Below are 20106 nucleotides of genomic sequence, written 5' to 3'. Positions count from 1 at the left end.
ATTAAATGTTGTTTCTCCATCCCGCTCCGTGCCTGTGTGGGAGGGAACACGGGGAAATGGAACCCAAGAGGTGCAGAAGCCCCAGATCAGAACCAGGGAGCCCCAAAGGGCATCGAGACCACACCGCCCCCCCCCCAGGGCCAAGCCCCTGCCAGAAGACCACTCCCCTGTCCCCCTCCCCAGGGGAAGCAGCCCTTTGGGGAGAGCTACGACAGACAGGTCCCTGCAGGACCCATGGACACGGCCCCACGCAGAAAGTGGCACAGAGCCCCCAGGACAAGGGCAGACCTGGGGGCTGAGGGGGGGACTGGACACACACCACAACAAGGGCTGCCACCCCTTAGCCTTGAACACAACCAGCGTCCCCTGCAGCAGGGACAGGGCTCGGTGCAAAGCCCTTCCAAGCCTCAGGACGATCCTGCTCTTGCTCACGTCCACGCTCAGCTGCACAGCCCGGTATCACCCCAGCAGCGGTGATGGAGGAGCCACCCGCCAGGCAGGACCCTCTCCCCTCGCCTGCCTGCACCTTCGGTGGCCGCAACAGCCTCCTTAGGGGGAAACAGGAAAATAAGCAAAAAAAAAAAAGAAACCCATCAGCCAGAAAGTGCCTGGAAACTTGGTCCCTTTATTGCCCGTTTCTCACCTGAGCTCCCCAGTCTGTGGTCCCCTCGGGGCAGTGCCCCAGCACCGGGGGTCAGGGGGCTGAGTCCCTTCCTTAGGGCAGCCCCAGTGATGCCACTGGGGTGGTGCGAGCTGCTCCGGACCCCGGGTGGGCACAGTGGCCTCAGCATGGCACAGCTCCCGGTGCTGCTCAGCATCTCGCCTCGCACACTGACCCTCCCCGAGCATCATCCTTGCCCCAAACTCCTGTCCCCTGCAGCAGCTGCACCACCACCGCCCGCAGCTCTCGGGGGCCACAGAGAGTTCTGCTGCTCAAGAGGAGAGAAAAAAAGAAAAAGAAAACACCCAGAACCCAAACGAAAAGGATCCTCAGTGCCAGAGGACGAGCAGAAGAGGTGAATCTAGCGCTGGAGGTGGTCTGAGGACCGTTCGCCACTTCCCCAGCCACGCTCCCTCGTTTGAGAACTGCTGCAGCACATCAAAGGCAGAGAGCAGAGCCCAGCTCTGCACCACCAGCACTTTGCCAGGACACAGACAACCCAAGCACCACCTCCCTATACACCCCCCCAGGGACAGCCAGAGCACACCCAGACACCCCCCACACGAAGACCACCTCCCACCCCAGCTGGCTGGCACCATGGGCTGCCTACCTTCTTGAAGGACGTCAGCACTTTGATGCTGACAAAGCCCATCTTGTTCTTCGGGACATGTTTCAGGAGGAAGGCATCCTTAGCCAGGTTCTCATCTGAGAGGTAGAACTCCACCTGGGACACAATCCTGCGGACCAGCTGTTTGTCAGGGATGGAGAAGTTGCAGTCCAACAGATCAGCTCCCAGAGCATCGTTCACGTTGCAGAAGCTCCTGGCACGGCAGCAGGGACACAGGTGTGAGCTGGTGGCCTTTGGTACATGCAGCCCTGCTTGGTCTCAGCTGCAACGGTTCAGAGAGTGGAGACACCAGGAAGACCCAGGGCCACCCACCAGCTTTGCTCTGGCTGCAGGGGAGCGATGTCAGCCTGCACCCTGCGAGCCTCCTGCGGAGCGATGGCTGTGTGCACAAACCTGCTCCAGGGCCAGTCCTCCGAGTGGGCTCTCCTCAAACGGCATCATACCAAAGATATTTTTGGGGTGCAGGTGAGTGCTATCATCCTGCTAACGAAACAAATGGTAACTCGATTCGGAGGAGAAAAGCTGCTTCTTGAACCCACGTAACCTGTCCCCCTGTGGGAGCTGGAGGGAGCGTTCCCAGACGCGATGACCAAGTGTGCAGAGCTCCTGAACCAGACAATTGAAGTGGCTTTGTAGACATCAATGTTGGCTGTCCCATTGATTCGGTCTACAAGAAGGTAAGATGTTCTGTGGCGTGTTTTGCTTCCTTCAGTAGATGTTTGTGTGACCTGCCAGTCTGACCCAGAGCTCCCCATGCATTTATGGGCGCTAGACTTGAGCGAGAAGGCAAATCAGCGGTCCAAAGAGCAGGGGACGGTTGCTGTCTCTGCCTGTCAGGGGCAGAAGTCGGAAAGGAAAAGAGCTGTCAGGGTTTTTCTGTTGACGATCCCTGTTTCTCCAAGTGTTGAGATGCTCCAAGCCTTACCTGCATCCCCTGAGCAGAGGGCTGCTGTTGGGCAGCTCCACGGAGGCCGGGACCATCCCCCCTCCCACGAGCAGGACCAGGCGGGCACCTTTTGTGGTTGGCGCCCTGAGTCCTTGCCACAAGAAGGTCCCATCTCCCACCGGTTTTAGGAATTTCCCATCTCGGCACAGCCACAGGCTCTTCCCAGCTGGTGTCCGGCAGGTGGAAACTGCCGTCAGGACAAGGGCTCCCGACCCCATCCAGGGATTTCTGCGAATCGCCACCGGGATACACACAACCGCCTCGCTCCCCACCGGCCTCCTCCTCCCCCCGAGGCTCCCAGCCACTGCGAGGGCTGGAGCTCAAACCTCCGCCGCCCCCCGGTGCAACACCTGCCGCCCCACGGCCTCGCACAGCCCCCGCCGCCGGCCCAGCGCCCCCGCTGGGGCTCCTTCCCCGTCCCGCTGATCCCCAGGGTGTCCCAGCTCGGGGAGGGGACCGAGGCTGCCAGCCGAAGGCACCTGCCCCCACCCCGAGAGCTGCCCGCAGCCCCCTTAACCCCTTCCCTGCCGGGGGGCGGGGCCGCCGGGGCCGTTGGAGCACGGGGCGCCCCAACATCGCACCCTGGTTACGGCCGAGAGTCCCTGGCAGCCGAGGCCGGAGGGACCATGGTGCGGCCCCCGCTGCAGCTCCCACCTCTGCAGCTCTCGGGGTGCGGCCCCTGGGGCCCCCCGATGCTCCAGCTGCTTCCCAACTTTGAGCTCCCCAAATCCTTCTGCCCCCAAGGTAGGAACCCACCCAGCCCCCCAGCCCGGGGACGCTCCGGGGGCACCGGTGGAGGCGACCCCCCGGCCACCGCTCCTGTCTCTCTTCCAGGCTCCGCCAGCCCGTCCCAGCCGGCCAAGCAGGAGCAGCCCCCCCCTGCAGCCTGGGCACCCGAGGTCCCCCTGGAGCCCCCAGCAGGTACGGAGACTCCTGTCCCCTCTGGCACCCCTGTCCCCTCGGCACCCCCACCCCCCCATTCCCTGGCAGTTTCCGCACGGGGCGGGGGTTCAGCAGCCTGCACCAGTGTGTCTGCCCTCGCCTGCTGCTGTGTGCCCAGGAAATCCCATTTCCAGAGAATTCCCCAAGGCTCACGCCCCACCCGCAATTTGCGACCCTGTCCCCCCGGCACAGCTGCTCACCCCCCGGGGAGCTCCCCACGCACCCGGTGCAGGGCTGGGGGATGTCAGCGATGGGGGCCGGCTGGGTGGGGGGGGTGGCCCTGGAGGGTCCCCCCAGCTCAGCACGGCTCCCGCTCACCCACACAGGGCTGCAGAGGGCTCCGTGCGGATGCTACTTTGATCCCCGCTTCTTCCATCTCCAGTGGACCAGCAGCATCCTGCCTCCACCAGTCACCGCCATAGCCAACTACAGCAGCACCTCTCTGCTGGGGGGTGCCCGGGGGGGCTCCGGGACCCCCCGGGGCCAACTGCCACACCTTGTGCCTGACACACAGAAGGGGGGAGCCGTGGCCCCGGCGCCCCTGGTGCTGCCAACATCCATCGCTGGCTCCCAGCTCATCCAGGGCCAGCCCGAAGAGACCATCTGCAGCACGGCCACCCCTGCGGGGGCACCCCCAGGCAGCCATGTCCCCCCCAGCCCCTCTGCTGCCCCCCACAACCAAGTGGCTGGGGACCTAGAAGACAGCTATGATGTGTCTGAAGAGGTGCTTCTTCAGGAGGCCCTGAGGCTCTTTGGTTTATCCTCGGACACTGCAGGGCACATCCAGGAGGGTCCCAGCAGCGTCCCCACCCCTGGGGACACCAGCCCAGCTGTGCCCTGCTGTGACTTGAGCTCCCTCGCCCTGCCTGAAGACCTGTTCGATGGCGATTACAGCGTCTCTGAGATGTCGGACACCCTGGCGAGCCTGGAGGTGTTCAACACCATTGAGATGGAGCCCCAGGAGCTGTGGGGGGACATGGACTGGGACCTGTCACCGCCCCCACCTGCAGCGCCATAGCAGCAGGGCAAGAGGCAGAACACCTGGCTCCTGCCCCCCCAGCAAGGGCAGAGCCAGCGCCTGGGGGGATTAAATCCTCATGAGGGATGGGGAGGGGGGGAATCAGGGGAGGAATGTTCTGTACTGGGGGGAGTGGGAGCAAAGAGTGCTCTGTACTGGGGGGGATTTAGCAAGTTTGATGTTTTGGCAAGTCTTATTCTTTTCCATTAAATGTTGTTTCTCCATCCCACTCCGTGCCTGTGTGGGAGGGAACACGGGGAAATGGCACCCAAGAGGTGCAGAAGCCCCAGATCAGAACCAGGGAGCCCCAAAGGGCATTGAGACCACACCGCCCCCCCCCCCCCAGGGCCAAGCCCCTGCCAGAAGACCACTCCCCTGTCCCCCTCCCCAGGGGAAGCAGCCCTTTGGGGAGAGCTACGACAGACAGGTCCCTGCAGGACCCATGGACACGGCCCCACGCAGAAAGTGGCACAGAGCCCCCAGGACAAGGGCAGACCTGGGGGCTGAGGGGGGGACTGGACACACACCACAGCAAGGGCTGCCACCCCTTAGCCTTGAACACAACCAGCGTCCCCTGCAGCAGGGACAGGGCTCGGTGCAAAGCCCTTCCAAGCCTCAGGACAATCCTGCCCTTGCTCACGTCCACGCTCAGCTGCACAGCCCGGTATCACCCCAGCAGCGGTGATGGAGGAGCCACCCGCCAGGCAGGACCCTCTCCCCTCGCCTGCCTGCACCTTCGGTGGCCGCAACAGCCTCCTTAGGGGGAAACAGGAAAATAAGCAAAAAAAAAAAAAAAAACCACCACGAAACGCACCAGCCAGAAAGTGCCTGGAAACTTGGTCCCTTTATTGCCCGTTTCTCACCTGAGCTCCCCAGTCTGTGGTCCCCTCGGGGCAGTGCCCCAGCACCGGGGGTCGGGGGGCTGAGCCCCTTCCTTAGGGCAGCCCCAGTGATGCCTCTGGGGTGGTGCGAGCTGCTCTGGACCTCGGGTGGGCACAGTGGCCTCAGGATGGCACAGCTCCTGGTGCTGCTCAGCATCTCGCCTCGCACACTGACCCTTCCCAAGCTAAATGCACCCACCCCAGACAGCCTTGGACTCTGAAATTATCTGCAAAGACTTTTATTAGCTTCAAATAATTAAAAAGTGGCCAAAGCCCCAGCTCAGGACTGCCATGGGCCCTGGCTGTGCCACAAACAAGACACTTGAGTTACAATAAATAAGTCACTTCCCAGAAGAATGGCACACAGTGCTGTCCCCTCAGGATCTGGGGCCATCCCACCCCTCAGGGGGTCCAGATACCCCTCAATGGGGCACGGAGAGCAGCCTAGGGCGTGACAAGGAAGGCCAGGTTGAGGGCATCAGGGATGTGGAGCTCATCCAGGTGCAGGGGGGAGGTAGTGAAGGGCAGGTGCACAGGGAAGAGGTGGCTGGTGTCCACCAGGAGCTGGCTGGGTCCCCCTCCATACTGGTCCTGCAGCCGCTTCTGTGGGGACACAGCACTTGCATTCAGGGCTGCTCCAGTAAGGGGGGGGTCATACAGGACAGCCTGCCCCCCCCCCCCCCCCAAACTAGACCCCCAATCCTGCTTACCTCAACCCTGCTGATGAAGCTGGGGCTGATCCTCTCCTCCAGCCCAGCAGCCGGGGTGTAAGCCCGGAGGATCTTCACAACCTGGAAGGGACAGAGGGGACCATGAACAGGGAAAGGCTGGGCACATCCAGACCCTTCTGGGTATGGTGTGGTCCCCACCCCAGCGCATCCCTGGTACACCCCCTCCCCACCCAGTACCTGCTGGGGTGACAGCACCGTGCACAGGCTGCAGAGAGCTCCAGCATCTGCCTCCGTCACCTTCTTCACCTGCAGCAGCTGGGCAGCCTGGACCAGGGGCTCCAGCACCTCACGGGCCCCACTCTCCTGCAGCCCCTCTGCCCGCAGCCACTGTTCCACCTGGCTGATGTTGTACCTGCCAGGGACAGCAGGTCACAGGTGGCACAGGCCCTGCCCCAGCTCCCCCAGCCATACCCATCCTGCATGGGCACAGACCTGAGCTGGATGCTGCGGCTCCAGGAGCACGTGTCCTTCCTCAGCAGCAGGTAGTTGAGGGTGGTGCCACTGACCAGGAAGAGGAGCTGGCGCAGGACCTGGTGCCCCACACTGGGGGCCAGCCCGTGGTGGTCCAGCACTGCACGGAAGGAGCCCAGCTGCTGCAGCAGCTCGGGCAGGGTGTGGGCAGAGGCTACTGAGGACCGGCGGTGGCGGGGAGGGCAGGAGAAGGACAAGCCCTGTATGGGCTCACTCTCCAGCATCGCTGAAACTGAAGGGTAGAAAAGGCTCGTTGTAAGGAGGCAGAGACCCTGTGTTGTGCCCCAAGCGACCAGTACACAGCTTCTTGGTTCTGTGTCCCAGTTGGGGATACAGGGGCTGATGACACCTCCAAGATAGCTGGCCAAGGCTAGGTCAGGGACTGGCCCTGCTCCATGTAGCTGCAGAGCATGGCATGGGGGAATAGAGCTCCCCATGGATGCAGCCCAAGGTCCCTGGGGTGCTGAGCCCACCTTTAGCTCCCCAGCCACCTCCTGCAAGCCAGGATGCTCAAGGAGCAGATGGTCCCTTGTAGAAGGCATCCCCCGGTTCAGAGCCTGCCTTCCCACTCTGGGCACAGCCCCGGTAACAGAGCAGGCAGCTGACACAGCCGAGCACACCGTTCCCTCCCTGATCCAGCATCCCCCCCCGAGCACCCCCCAAGCCCTGGCCATACCAATCATGGGCTTGAGGCACTTCTCGGCAGTGCGGATGAGCTGCTGGTAGAGCTGGACAGCCAGGGCACCCAGGCTATGGCAGGAGCTCTGGGGGTCCACATTCTGCAGGCGATGTTTGTTCTGCTGCGCTGTGTTCCCCTGCCAGTAGCTCTGTGGGCACAGGCTGGGTCAGAGCCAGCAGGTACCAGGGGACAGCCAGGTCCCCAAGCAAGCACAGAGCAGCATCAGCCCCGCACATCCTTGTATGCCTGGGCTGGGGCAAAGAGGATGCAGCCCCAGGTGGGGACAAACCCTGTCCCCACTAAGCTCCCACCCTTGCCAGGGAGGTGGCAGACCCCCTGCAGCCCAGCTCTACCTCATCCTGGCTGTACTGGCACAGGCAGTTCTGGAGTCGGCAGGTGTTAGCAAGCCAGAGTGCCACCACATTGAAGTCATCGCTGTGCTTCTGTGGGAGGGAAGCGAGAGCACTAGGGTCAGCAGGGCTCTGGCAGTGACAGCAGCAAGCCCTAACACCCCACGGTAGCTCTGTGAGCCACACTGAGCTAGCTGCAGCCTGGCGAGGGCTGTAGGACCCTCTCACAGGACACCTGTGGCACCCAGGGGCACCCATCACCCTGGGAGATGCTCAGGCTGGACACTGCAGCCAGGCACATGTCACTGCCCCAGCACCACCTCTGCCTTGGCCAGTGAAGCGCCTGCTCCTCAGCCCACCCCACACCCCCAAGCCCAGCACCTTCATGATCCCTTTGATGGCACCAATGGCCGCATCCAAGAGCGAGCGAGCCCGCGGCTCGTCGCAGCAGTGGTCTGCGTGTCGGAAGCACAGGAAGAGGATGTAGGCTGGCAGGTCTGGAAGTGCCCCAGGACAGCTCTGTGGTTTATAGTCTGCAGGGGAAAACAGGACAGTTGAGATCCAGGCAGCTACAGGAAACTGGTCCCGAACCAGGCAGGATGCTGTGCCAGCAACACTGAAAGTATGAGCTCACACAGAGGTTGGTAAGAAACCCTAGCAGGGACCAAGTTGGGGTAAAGAGTCCCCATCTGTCCAAACCCTACCTGTGATGATGGCCTTGATAATGCGCCCTTCATCCTCCATCCTCCATGCCAGCATGGCTTGGGACAGCCCAGACAGAGGTGGGACGACAGGGGACTGGGACAGGACCACAGCAGATGCTGCCAGCTCCTGTGCTGGCCTGGTGGCCTCTCTCTTCACTGGAGAAAGAGGAGCACAGGTCAAATCCTGCTGTGTCCTGGGCCGTGGGACCCAGATCAGGATCCCTCAGCTCAGTCCAAGCAGATACTCCCCAGTATCTCTGTCTGGGGGGACTCTGCTCCTCATGGCGAGGCTGGGCGATGCTCCCACCAGCCCCATGTCCCCATCTCATGCAGACACTTGCCTGCGAGCTCCTGGGTCTGCTTTGTGTAGGCTCTCAGCTGCTTCTGGAGCTTCAGTGTGATCCTCTCCTGCTTCTCCAGCTTCTGGGCCAACTCCTGGGCAGGCACAACCCTGGTAGGGCTCAGCCAGCCTCCCTCAGCTGGAGGCCCCCACCAGCACCCACCCAGTGAAGCTGAGCTGGGAGGATGCATCAGGGTCCCCTGCACCACCCCTTAAGGGGCTGCTGCAGCTCACCACAGGGCAAGGGGGTGGGAGCCAGCCCCAAGCCCAGTCCTGCCTGTGTCCACCCACCCCCCATCACCACCCCCTTACCTTGTTCTCCTCCCTGAGCTGTAGGACATGCTGCTGCAGCCCCTCCTGCCCCTGGTGCCACTGCAGGTCCTGGATGAGGGCTGCTTGCTGCTGGCTCAGCTGCTTGAGTGAGCAGATGTCGAGGCGCAGCCCTTGTACCTCCTCCTCGTGCTGCTGTTTCTCCTCCTGCAGCTGACTCTCCAGCAGCCTGCTCACATGCACCAGGGGAAACTGAGGCACCAGCCTCCTTCAAGCTGCCGCACCCCATCCCGCAGGGAGGCTGCTGAGGAGGTTTTTCCTCCCCCCTGAAGCCTCAGAGCTGAGGACTCCCCCCTTGCCCAGGCCCTCCAGGGCAGCCAAGACCCAGCTGGACTGGTAGAGCATCTCCCCTCTGGCTGCACCCAGCCCAGGGACAGGCTCCACCAGCCTGCTCCTCTTAGGAGGCTCCTCTTGAGCCCAGGGTACCCGTTCTGCTCATGCAGCAGGTGAGGCTGTGCCTTGAGCAAGGTGTGCTGCTCCAGTCCCCCAGCAAAGTACAGCTGGGTGCACTGGAAAAAAGGGAAGAGCAAGCAAGGGCTACCCCCCCACCCCGCTGGGCAGTGAGGGGCAGCTGCCCTTGCTCTCGCAGCCCACCTGGGGCTACGGTGCCCAGAGCATTGGAGGAGGTGGCTGCTCCAGTGAGGATGTGCAGCCACCCAGCACCACTGCAGAGGCCAGGCAGCTGTCACACCAGCCCTGGCTGGCCAAAACACCAGAGAAAGCCCCACCAGCCCATTATGGGGACACCAGCCTATTGTGGGGACCACCTCCCTAGGACCACACTCACTTGTTAGCAACCTGCACTGCATCGTACGCGTGCTTCAGGTCATCATCCACTGCCACCTTCTCTGGGCTCTTACCCAGCCCCAGCATCTCAGTGAAGTTCTGCAGGGAGAGAGGAGCAGGATGAGGCTGGCCTCGCCATCCTGGGTCTCGCCCTGCTCTCAGCAGTGGGACAGGGGCTCACCCTGCGCTTGAAGAAGTCCAACAGTTTCCTCTCCTCTGGCTCCACAGGAGCCTGGGACCTCCGCAGCTCCTCCCGGGTCCGGGCCAGCTCCTCATTAGCAGCATTGAGCTGCCCCAGGAGGAGGAGGTATGCCTTCTCAAAGGGATCCTGGCTCACACCACCATTCAGCACCACCTCACTGCTGGGCTGCAGCCGCGACCCCTCTGGCACAAGCTGCCACCGCTCCTCCTGCCCCTGGGTGCAGAGACAGGGGCTGGCACAGCAGCCCGTGCTGGGCACCAGCACCAGGATGCCTGCAGGAAGCCCTCCCTGATGGCACCAGCTCCCAGCCAGAAGCCCCAGGGTACAGTTGTCACCATCACCAGGGGAAGGGACAGCCCACTTGTGACCCCCACCCCACTGTCCCAACCAGTGTCACCACTAGCCTCAGGCTGCTGGTCAGAGACATCTCGTGAGGGAGCCGTGGACATGGAGGACAAGCAGCTGCTCTCGGAGCCCAGGAAGCTCTCTGAGGAAGGGGACCGTCTCAAGGTGCTTTGCTGAGTGGGGAAGAGAAGGACAACGTTGTTCCCCCGCACCCCAAACATCTGCTGGGGCAGAGCAGCGACAGCCTCGAGAGGACACCTCAGCTTGGGGGTCCCCCGGCACGTGAGCTGGGGAGCCCACTTCTGCCGCAGGAGCGTGCCCTGAACCAGCCAGCACTGCCTACTCCCTTCACTGAGCTGAGGGAGGGGGTGCCCTGAGCCCCCCCCTCACCCTGTGGAAGGCCATCTCATCCCGCAGGTTCTCATAGCCCTGCTCCAGGCGGGTGTACTCCTGCACCAGGCTCTGGTAGCGTGCCCGCTCCTCTTCCAGCTCCTGCAGCAGCCCTCGGCTCTCCCTTGCTGCACACTGGTGCTGCTCTGTGGGGACAGACACAGCAGGGAGTGGGGACAAGCAGAGCCACGTCCCCTCTGCCAGGGAACATGCAGGAACACACCAAGCCTGCAGGACCAGCCCATACCCAGGGGAATGAGATGAGCAGATCAGTAGATCCTTCTTACCTTCTAGATCCTGCGACCGCTCCAACACACGCTGGATCAGGGCATCCTTCTCCTCCTCCAGCTGCAGCTTCGTGGCTTCCACCTCCGCCAAGCGCTGTGGGAAAGCAGAGGGGCAGGTACAGCTACAGCCCTGCCTGGGGCCAGCCCTGGCTGCCAGAGGTTTCCTCCAGGGACCCCCCCAGCAGAAAGCGCAGCCCCATGGAGCCCCAGCAGAGTGAGAGCATCCCCTGGACAGACTGACCTGCCTGAGCTCCTCAACCTCCTGGACCAGGCAGCTCTTCATGCTGTGTCTCTCCAGCTCGGCCAGCCGTTCCTGCAGCTGCTGGACCTGGGCATCACGGGTCGTATCCTCCCGCAGCCGCTGCACCTCAGCCCGCAGGCACTGCACCTCCTCAGCATGGGCAGCGTTCAGCTCTGAGAGCTGCTCCATCAGCTGCTGCTTCTCCTGGGCCTTGAGCCAAAGAGCAGAGCATGTCAGGCAGGTGGCTGGGAACAAGGGCATACCCCTACATGTCTCCCACCAGTAAACGTCCATGCATACTCATGGATAATACACTCCTAACCCATGCATGCTTCCCTTCTGCAAGGAACCTGGGTACCACATATCCCACCCATCTGTTTGGATCCCTGAACCTCTGGTGTCACCTCAAACCTGGGAGCACAGCTCTCTACAACATGCCATCCCACATACAGCCATGCATGAGCTCTGCCACAGCTTTGCAGCCCACCACCCACCTCCTGGCCAGCCTCAACAGCAGGATTTACCAGCCCTGCTTCCCCCCACCCCCAGAAACAGGATCGCAGCACAGGAGCCCTCCCTTCCCCTCCACAGACACCCCCAGAAAGGGAGTGGGGACAGCTGAAGCAGAGACACCCAGATGGCGACAGCAGATGCTGCCAGCAGGAGCACGGTGGGACAACACACCATGCTGGAACTGCTCCCAGCACATGACACTGTGCTGCAAGGCTGCACCCAGCCAAGCACCCAGGAGGGTGCCCATCCCACCCCCAGGGCCACCAATCCCTGCATCCACAGGGAGCACTGAAAATCCAGGATTGAGACCCAACTCCTGCCTGGAAGCACATGTCAGGCAGGGTTAGCTCCTGCCCTAGGGCTGGGAGAGGACTGAAGACACCAGCAGGCATGGTTTTAGCTACACAGGGACTGGTAAGAAGTGGTCAGCAAAAAGTAGCTACCCCCACGCAGGGATGAAGCCAGCACCCACCTGCTCATCCAGCCTACACTGCAGCTGGATCACCTTGATCTCCATGCCCTTGTGCAGCTGCTTGTAACGCTCAATGGAGCGTGCCTCGACACGCAGCCGCCGCAGCTCGCGGCGTGCTTGCACCCGGCGGTAGCAGCACTGCAGGTAGATGACAGCCCCACGCAGGCGGCTGTAGCGGGTCCGGGCCAGCCAGCCCCTGACAGCAGCCTGGATCACCACGGCTTTCTGGTGCCACACCATCTGTGAAGCAAGAGATGGGGCAGTGGCACAGTGTCCCCAGGCGGGATGGGGACACCTGCTGCCCTGCCAGGTTCCTACCTGGTGGTAGAGACGTCGGGCAAACATGCCCCGGGCAAAGGCTTGGATGGTGATGATAGCCTGGCACACACGTAGGTAGAAACGTCGTGCCAGAACCATCCTCACAGTTTTCTGCAGCATCACAGCAGCCCTGGTCCTTCGCAGCATCCTGGTGAACCTGCAGCGAGGGCAGGGTGCTGGGCAGGGGGGTGGCAATGCCCCCCACAGCCCAGCCCACACCACAGGGACACCCAGGTCCAAGCGCAGCCCAACGCCAGCCCAGCTGCCAGCTCACCCCAAGGCTGAGCTCTGTCTCAGCTCATCGCTGCTCCCCCCAAGCCCCATCCCCGCTCACCTGCGGGCCAGCATGCCCCGGGCATGGCGCTGCAGGCAGATCGCTGCGGCACGTGCCCGTCCAAAGTGCCTCCGTGCCAGCCAGCCCCGCAGGTGCCTCTGCAGCAGGACACAGGCTGCCCTCATCTGCTGGTACCGCAGCTCCTCCAGGTGAGCCACTTGGCCAGCCCGGAAAAACACCTTGTTCTTCCCACACTGGTACTTGCTGGGGTCCTGTGTGCAAGGGTAGAGTCAGTCCCAGAGACAAAGAGTACCCCAGCTAGGCTCCCCCAAGAGCGATGCTCTTCATACCACTAATCTCCTCATCCAACCTTCCTGGAGGTTGAGTTCCTCCTCATCTCATCCACTTCTGTATCCCACCGGGCACCCACACATGGTGAGAAAGGTGCCCACCCCCCACCTGCAAGGGATACTCCGGTACCACAGCTGCACTCCCCCAGCAGGACCCTTACTCGGAGCAATCTCTCAAGGGCACGGCTGCAGGTCTGCTTCTCGTCAGTGCCCATCAGCTCCTCTCTGCTCACCAGAGCCCTGTACCTCTCCAAGAACTCCTGGTATGTACACCTGTGGGGGACAGAGGGGGATCAGAGGTGCTGTGGCTGGAGGTGGGGGAGCCCCCAGGGTGCTGCTGAAGCAGGGGGATACCTGGAGGGGTAGCCTGAGGCACTGATCTGGATCGTCTCCAGGATTCCGCAGGCTCGTAGCTGCTCCACTGCTCGCCTGGAGTCAAACCTGGGGCAAAAAGGTGCTGAGCTAGGCTGGGTCCCAGCCAGCTTGGCATGCTCCAAGCTATGTAGGAGCAGGGCAAGAGGGACACAGATTGGAGGGACAGCGGTGCCCTGCAGTGTACCCATCCCCTCCCTGGCCGGGCACTCACACAAAGGGCTGCTTGGCATCGTTGGGCTTGATGCAGCGGATGTAGTGTGGTATGGTGCTGCTCAGCGTCTCCATCAGCTGGTTCAGGGAGGCTCTGAACTGCCAAGGACAAGGTAAGCGTGGTCAGGAACATCCCAGGGCTTGTAGGGCACACACAGGTCCCCCTTGGGGCTGCCCCAGCTGTCCAGGGCCAGCACACATTTCTCCCCCCACACCACCACCATACCTGGCTGGAGATGGAATTCTTCTTGCTCTTTTGGCTACTGGGCAGCGATCTGCTGCTGGGACAACCAGCCATCCTGGGCCTGCCGGACCTGCGGGACTGCAGGGACGTGGGGCCATCCCCTTCCTCCAGGAAGAGCTCAGTGAGCAGGGCAGACTGCACAGAGCAGAGCCGTGAGCCAGGCAGACCCTGCAGCAAGCACCACCCAGTACCTAGAGCACCATGGCCACCAGGAGACAGCCCCAAGGGACCAAAAGCTCCACAGCAGCCAGCCCAGTGCACAATCCTCTGACCCACCACAGCCCAGATGTGCCAGATTCAGCTGTGCCCCTGTTTCCCCCAGGAAAAACTACGTGTGAACCATGGACACCTCCCCAGGCGTGCTTGAGAGCCCTCCAAGATGTCCCTTACCTTCTACCAGGGACACGCAAGGGTAGAAGGGACAAGTGACAGTGTTACAGACCTGGAAGCAGCAGGACCCTCCAAGCCCTTGCATCAGGGACATGACCAAGATGCTCCCCAAGGTAGGAAAGCCCAAGGCAAGGTGGGGAGCACCCACACCTCAGGGCACCCTGCCCACGGCCAGCACTGCCCGGGGCTGTGCCAGCAGATCAGACAGGGATTTATCCTGCGTGGCTTGTATCCTCCTGCACCATCAGTCCTTCCACCCAGGCTCCCAGGGCCACAAGCTAGCCAGGCTCTGCCCTACACAGCCCCTGCTCAGGGTGGCTCTTACCTTGCTGGCTCGCAGCAGCCCCACCAGCTCCTCGGGGACAGTGTCCCTGTTCTTCTCCACAAACCCATCACACTGGTATTCCACCTGGTGGGAGACCAGGCAAGCCCCAGTATCAGCCTGCAGCTTCCCAGACTGTTTTTGTGCAGGGCTCTGCTTGGACACAGGCAAATGCTTTTTGGAAGAAGTCCTTGCAGGAGTCAGAGCTGGTAGCCACACCGCCTAGCTCCTGCCCTGCTGCAAGGCTACTGATGGGACCCAGCAGAGGGTTTCAGAATTTTTACCCTCAGTTAAAGGGCTGCAGCCCAGCACCCAGCTGCAGAGCCAGCAGGATCCATCCCCTAGCCTGAGAGGCTGCAGAAGCTACAGCCATCTGCTCTGGATGGGGCAGGATGGGTGCCCACTGGTGCAAAGCTCTCCCAGCCCCTGCCTGCACTGCCACAGCTTCCCCTACCTTGCCAGCAAAGTGGCAGACAACAAAAGCATCCATGGATCTCTTGGGCTTCTGGAAGTAGGAGCTGCTGAGATGCGTCTGGTAAAGCTTCTGGGCCCAGCTCCCGTCACTGCCTTGGGGCATCTAAAGAGCAAATGGGTCAGAAGGGACAGCTCCAGGTGGCTGTAGCAGCCTGCTCCCAGCGCCCCTTTGCCCACCTTGCACTCCTCGTTCAGCAGGTTCAGGATGCCAAGCCGGCCCTCGATGAGCTCAATGCATGGCTGGTTGTCACAGAAGTCAACAAAGACCCAAGGGATCTCCTCGGTCACATATTCCTCCTGCTCCAGCTTGAAGACATGCTAAAGGGCAGGGACAGCAGAGCAGGACTGAGCCAGGAAGGCACAGAGGCGGCCAGCCACCAGGCAGTGGCTTGGGTTCTGTCAGACACCCTTCTCCTGCAGCAGGAACACTTTGGGAGAAAGGAGGGGACCGTGCCCAGCCCCAGCAGCCACATTCAAGGCAGAAAGCACTAGAAGCAGCAGCACAGCAGGGATGTGTGGTGCCCACCCTCACCAGCTCCCAGCAAGGGGACATCTCTGTGGTACCCACCCGGTTGAAATGCTGCTGCAGCTTCTCGTTGGCATAGTTGATGCAGAACTGCTCAAAGCTGTTGACATCAAACATCTCAAACCTGCAGGTGGCAGAGACCTGCCTGAGGCAGCTGCCAGGGACACGGGCGCTGCCCCACGTCCCCACCAGAGCTGTTGGTGGCTGCAGTCCTACAGCCTCAGCTGATGCAGGAACAGGACTGTGCTCTTCCAGGCAGCCCAGGAGGAGGGAACTGCTCTTACCCATAGATGTCCAGGATGCCAATGGAATTATGGTGGCCCTCCAGTGACCGCAGAGCGTGGTTGACCCTGCTCACCATCCACCTGAAGATCTGCCCATACATATACTTGGCCAGGGCATCCCTCGAGTCGAGCGCCTGCTGCCTGGAGAGGGGCTTCACGTAGGTCTCACCAGCAGTGATCAGCTTGCGGTGGCAGAGCCAGCGTATCACCTGCGATGCCTCAGTGCCCAGCAGCGTGCAGAACAGCCCCAGGGCCTCATCAGCAGGCTGCAGAGGGACAGACCCTGTCACCACGGTACTGCTGAGACCAGCACAGCTCAGGGGCCAGGCTGGCACGCAGGGTGGGGGCAGCAAGCTCTTGCCCACCTCCACGAAGCAGCCATCCCCACGGCGGTCCCTCCCTCTGAGCACGATGTTGCCCAGGTGCAGGATGGCAGCCAGGACACGGAACAGCTCCAGCTGCTCCGCCTCAGGGATGCCTGCAGGCACAGCGCAGGCACCAGGTTAGCCAGGCTCCCCAGTACCGGCTCTGGCACCAGCACTCCCACACCAGCGTGGGGGTGAGGGCAGCAGGAAAAGCAGCCCTGGGGACCAGCCCTGCCCACCCCCTCCCACCGCGCCTGGCCAGGACAGTACCCAGGAGTGAGAAGGCATGCCGCGTGCTGTCCAGGTCAGCTGCATCATCGGTGCTCTGTGCCACGGCGCACTGGCCCTGGCGGGTGTAGTGGAAGGACTCTGCCCCACCTGCGGGTGAGATGTTTTGGACTGGGAACCAGTACAACCTGCCCCACAGGGCTCCCAGTTGTCCTCATCCCACCCTGGGGTGCCCAGCAGCAGCAGAGCCCCCTCCAGCACCCAGTGGAGGGGGGGCAGGAAGGTCTGGGCAGTGCCAGCACGGGGTGGGCTAGCACCCAGCTGTGCCATGGGACTCGTGGGGGGGACACAGAGGCACTCACAGAGACCCAGGCCCTGGAGCTCGGGCAGGGTGGCGGAGGCACAGAGCTGGTAGAAGATGTGGTAGTTCCTCTCCGCTTGTGCCTGTGGATGAACAAGAAAAATCACCGAGAAGCCAGGTCACTTCGGGCCACCCTGCTCATCTGCAGCAGTGCTTGCAGCCCCAGATTTGGGGACAAGGGACACCTTCCCCTCTCCCAGCTTGACTCAGCAGTGCTGGGGTTGCACCCCTGAAGGATGCCCAGGAGGAGCACCCTCCCGCTCTGAGGACTGGGGCTGCCACTCAGTCCTGTCCCCATGCCACCCCAGAGGCCCACCTGGAAGGTGACACGGGACTTCTCCAGCAGGTAGGTTTTGATGGTGGCCCCTGTGACGTGAGCTTGGCTAAAACCGATCTCGATGTACTTCCCAAAGCGGCTACTGTTGTCATTTCTCGTTGTCTTTGCATTCCCAAAGGCCTGGGAGGGGAAGGAGGGCAGGAGGTTTTAGCTGGCTCCAGATCTCCAGGTGCTCTGGGGAAGTTCAGTTGCTGCCACCCATTTTACAGTGGGGGACACACAGAGCATCACATCAGGGGTACAGGCCACGAGGAGCACAGGGACACCCCAGTTATCCCCATGCAGAGCCTGGGGACTCTGAGGGACCCACCTCCATGACAGGGCTGGAGGCCAGCACCTTCTCCTCCATGCTGGAGTCGCACAGGCAGCCCCCGATGGTGGTGAAGTATCTCATGGCATACTTGGCCGATGCAGTCTTCCCTGCACCCGACTCCCCACTGATGATGAGGGACTGGTTCTTCCCAAACCTGCCGGAGAAGGACACGAGCTGGGAACAGCCTGTGACGGAGCAGGACTGCTCCATGCAGGCACAGCACGGTCCATGGGGGGCTTCAGCCCTTCCCCAGTGCAACCCCAGGGATGCTCCCACGTCACACTCTCACCTCACCATCTGCTTGTACGCCTCCTCCGCCAAAGCAAAGATGTGGGGATCCATGTCCCCAATTTCACGGCCGCTGTAGGCATAAATCACCTCCTCTTCATAGATGGGCAGCGGCTGGTAGGGGTTGATGGCGACGAGGACGATACCTGGAGGAAGAGGGCTGTGCAAAGGGCAGGGCAGGACGGGCATCTGCCCCGGGGAGCCAGGGGAAGTGGGACAGGGTGGGGAGTAGGAGGGGGTGCACCGGGCTCACCACAGTAGGTGTAGATGGTGTTGGCCTCCAGGAAGCGCTGGCGGAGCGAGTGCAGCACAGCCGGCTCATGCAGGTAGCTCAGGGCCACCAGGTCATCGGCACCTGAGAGGCAGTCAGGGTTGCAGAGGGGTGGCAGCTGGAACTCAATGGGGTAGGCCAGTGCCTGCAGGGATGGAGATGGAGCAGGCTAAGTGCTGAGCAGGGTCAGCCAGCCCCACAGAGGCGGGATGGGTCTGTAGGAGCAGGACAGATACTGTCTGCAGGCCATGCTTGGGCTGTTAGTCACCAGGAATCACAGCAAGCCAAGCTGGAGACCTTTGGGGAAGTCAGGCAGGAGCAGGCGGTGAGGACCAGCTCCCTGGGCAGGCAGGGGACACGGGACACAGTGAACCAAGCACAGCCGCAGTGGCCTGGGCTGCTGCTTGGTCACCTGATGGAACACATCCAGGCAACATCTGAGCTCCCCTGTATCCTGCTGAGGACCCCAGGCTGGGTTGGGAGCGCAGAGGTGAACTGTCCCATCTGGGGATGCCCGACCATGTGGCAAGCGCAGGAGGGACCCACTGGGCTGCGCAGCTCCAGCCTTACCGAGCCATCTTCCAGGCGGAGGTGGAGAACAGCATCTCCTTCCTTGTAGCCTCTGGTTATTTCTGCCGCCCTCCAGACTTCGATACAGTCAGGGATCCAGACGCGGGCACCCTGTGGGGACATGGGAGGGAGGGGACCCCTGCAGAGTGCCACAGCCAAGAGACAGGGACAGCATCTGGCCACCACCAAGCCAAGCACGGCAGCCCGCCCCACGGTTCTCACTTCAGGGGTCAGCCTGATGCTCAGCATCACTGCAGTGGGGCGAGCTGAGCAAACAAGCACCGAATGGGCTGGAGAGGGGGAAGGGCTGGGCTTGGGGTTCACATCCAAGGAGTCGTCAGAAGAGTGGAGCATCCAAATTTGTGGTTGGACTAACTTGGGCAGGACAGGGCTCAGGGTCCAGGGCTCTGCTGAGGAGCAGCAGGAGGAAGCTGTTATCTTTTATGAGCAGTAGCCGCTGGAAGGAGCAAAAATTGCATGACGTACAGCTTCCCAGCAAGGCACGAACGGATTTTAGTCCAAAATCAGGAGCTGGACAAAAAAGCATCCCTGCTACCATGCCCAGCTCGCCCCTCGCTCGCTCCCCTCCGAGGGTATCAGTATGGCACCAGTGGGGCGTGCTGGGCCATAACCTCAGGGCCGGGCTAAGCCACTCATGCAGCCACTTCTGTCCCAGTCTAACCAGTGACATGGGACAAGGCAAGTTGCTCTGCCTTCAGCACACGAACCTCCTAGCTTCACCCAGGCAAGCACCCCAGTCACGCCACAGCGAGGGATGCTGCACCTCTGACTTCCGCGGAAACCTCAGCACCCTCCAGCCTCACAGGCAAACAGGGGTCACCCTGGGAGAGAGGACACGTCCAGGGCCTGCCCTGCGGCTGCAGCTATCACTTTTGATACGCAGCAGCAGAAGCAAGAAGGAAGAGCCTGTCCTGTTGCCTGCACACAGCAGGAGCATCTCCGACAGGCAGAGCTGGACCGAGGTGGAGGGAGGACGATCTGGGCCAGGGTCCTGGAGGTGAGAGCACCCCACCCCCCCACCAGGCAAGAAGCAAGAGAGATGGGTGCCCAGGCAGCACCAAGCCCTTCTCCTCACCCGTGACAAGCACCCCTGTGAGGTGCTGTACTTGCCAGGCCACGGGTCCCCGTGTGCCAGGGAGCCCCACGGGCAGCCTAGGGGGCTGCAGCACCCACACAGGACAGGCAGCCCACGGCTGAGGCACCCCCCCCAGGTGCCATCCAGCCAGGTGACCAGTGGGGAGGTGGCCCTAAGGGACACACAGACCACAGCACCTACAGCTGCTCCAGGTGCTGAGCTCTCAGGGGAGGCACAAGACACCCCCCTGCCCAAGTCTGCCACAGGCACCCCAGACCCGCAAGCTGGGCTCCCCCCCCTCCCCAACTGCATGGTAGGGACCCTTCCAGCCCCCTCTGCAGCCCCCCCCCAGGCCAGGACCCCCTGAGCCCCCTCACCTGCACATATGGCCCCCCCTCAGCCATGGCAGCCCCCCACTGCTGCCAGCACTCCCACCCCTGCTGCCTACAGCCCCTTTATGGGAGCTAATTGCCACTAATTGGAGGGGCGGGTAGTAGAGGTCCCCACCCCACTCCACCTCCCGTTCCACCCCACAGCCCTTCCCTGGAGCTGCTGGGACTGGTTCCCCCCCACCTCTGCAGGGTACCTTGAGA

The 20106-nt window shown here is 62.2% G+C and overlaps 1 protein-coding gene across 1 annotated transcript; it reads right to left on the bottom strand.

Moving 5' to 3' along the window:
- Window positions 1-5520: 5520 nt before the first annotated feature.
- LOC121086549 (unconventional myosin-Vb-like) lies at window positions 5521-19917 on the bottom strand. Its single transcript, XM_040590452.1, has 38 exons — window positions 19891-19917; window positions 18418-18528; window positions 17830-17992; window positions 17578-17722; window positions 17286-17442; window positions 16955-17095; window positions 16640-16721; window positions 16320-16427; window positions 16050-16162; window positions 15685-15950; window positions 15443-15524; window positions 15052-15192; window positions 14855-14977; window positions 14404-14487; window positions 14079-14081; window positions 13671-13823; window positions 13446-13543; window positions 13214-13300; window positions 13021-13132; window positions 12570-12781; window positions 12236-12392; window positions 11918-12157; window positions 10933-11142; window positions 10692-10785; window positions 10405-10550; window positions 10074-10187; window positions 9649-9882; window positions 9469-9566; window positions 8664-8850; window positions 8347-8446; window positions 8012-8167; window positions 7689-7840; window positions 7311-7400; window positions 6955-7105; window positions 6240-6510; window positions 5985-6159; window positions 5787-5867; window positions 5521-5679 (listed from the first exon to the last, which is right to left on the bottom strand). The coding sequence occupies exons 1-38, from the start codon at window positions 19915-19917 to the stop codon at window positions 5521-5523; spliced, it is 5223 nt and encodes a 1740-aa protein (XP_040446386.1).
- Between the last annotated feature and the right edge of the window lie 189 nt (window positions 19918-20106).

Source organism: Falco naumanni, chromosome 4 (assembly GCF_017639655.2).
Source record: "Falco naumanni isolate bFalNau1 chromosome 4, bFalNau1.pat, whole genome shotgun sequence".
Taxonomy (NCBI): Eukaryota; Metazoa; Chordata; class Aves; order Falconiformes; family Falconidae; genus Falco; species Falco naumanni.
Note: the sequence above shows the minus strand (reverse complement) of the source record. Positions and strands in the feature narration are given on the sequence as shown.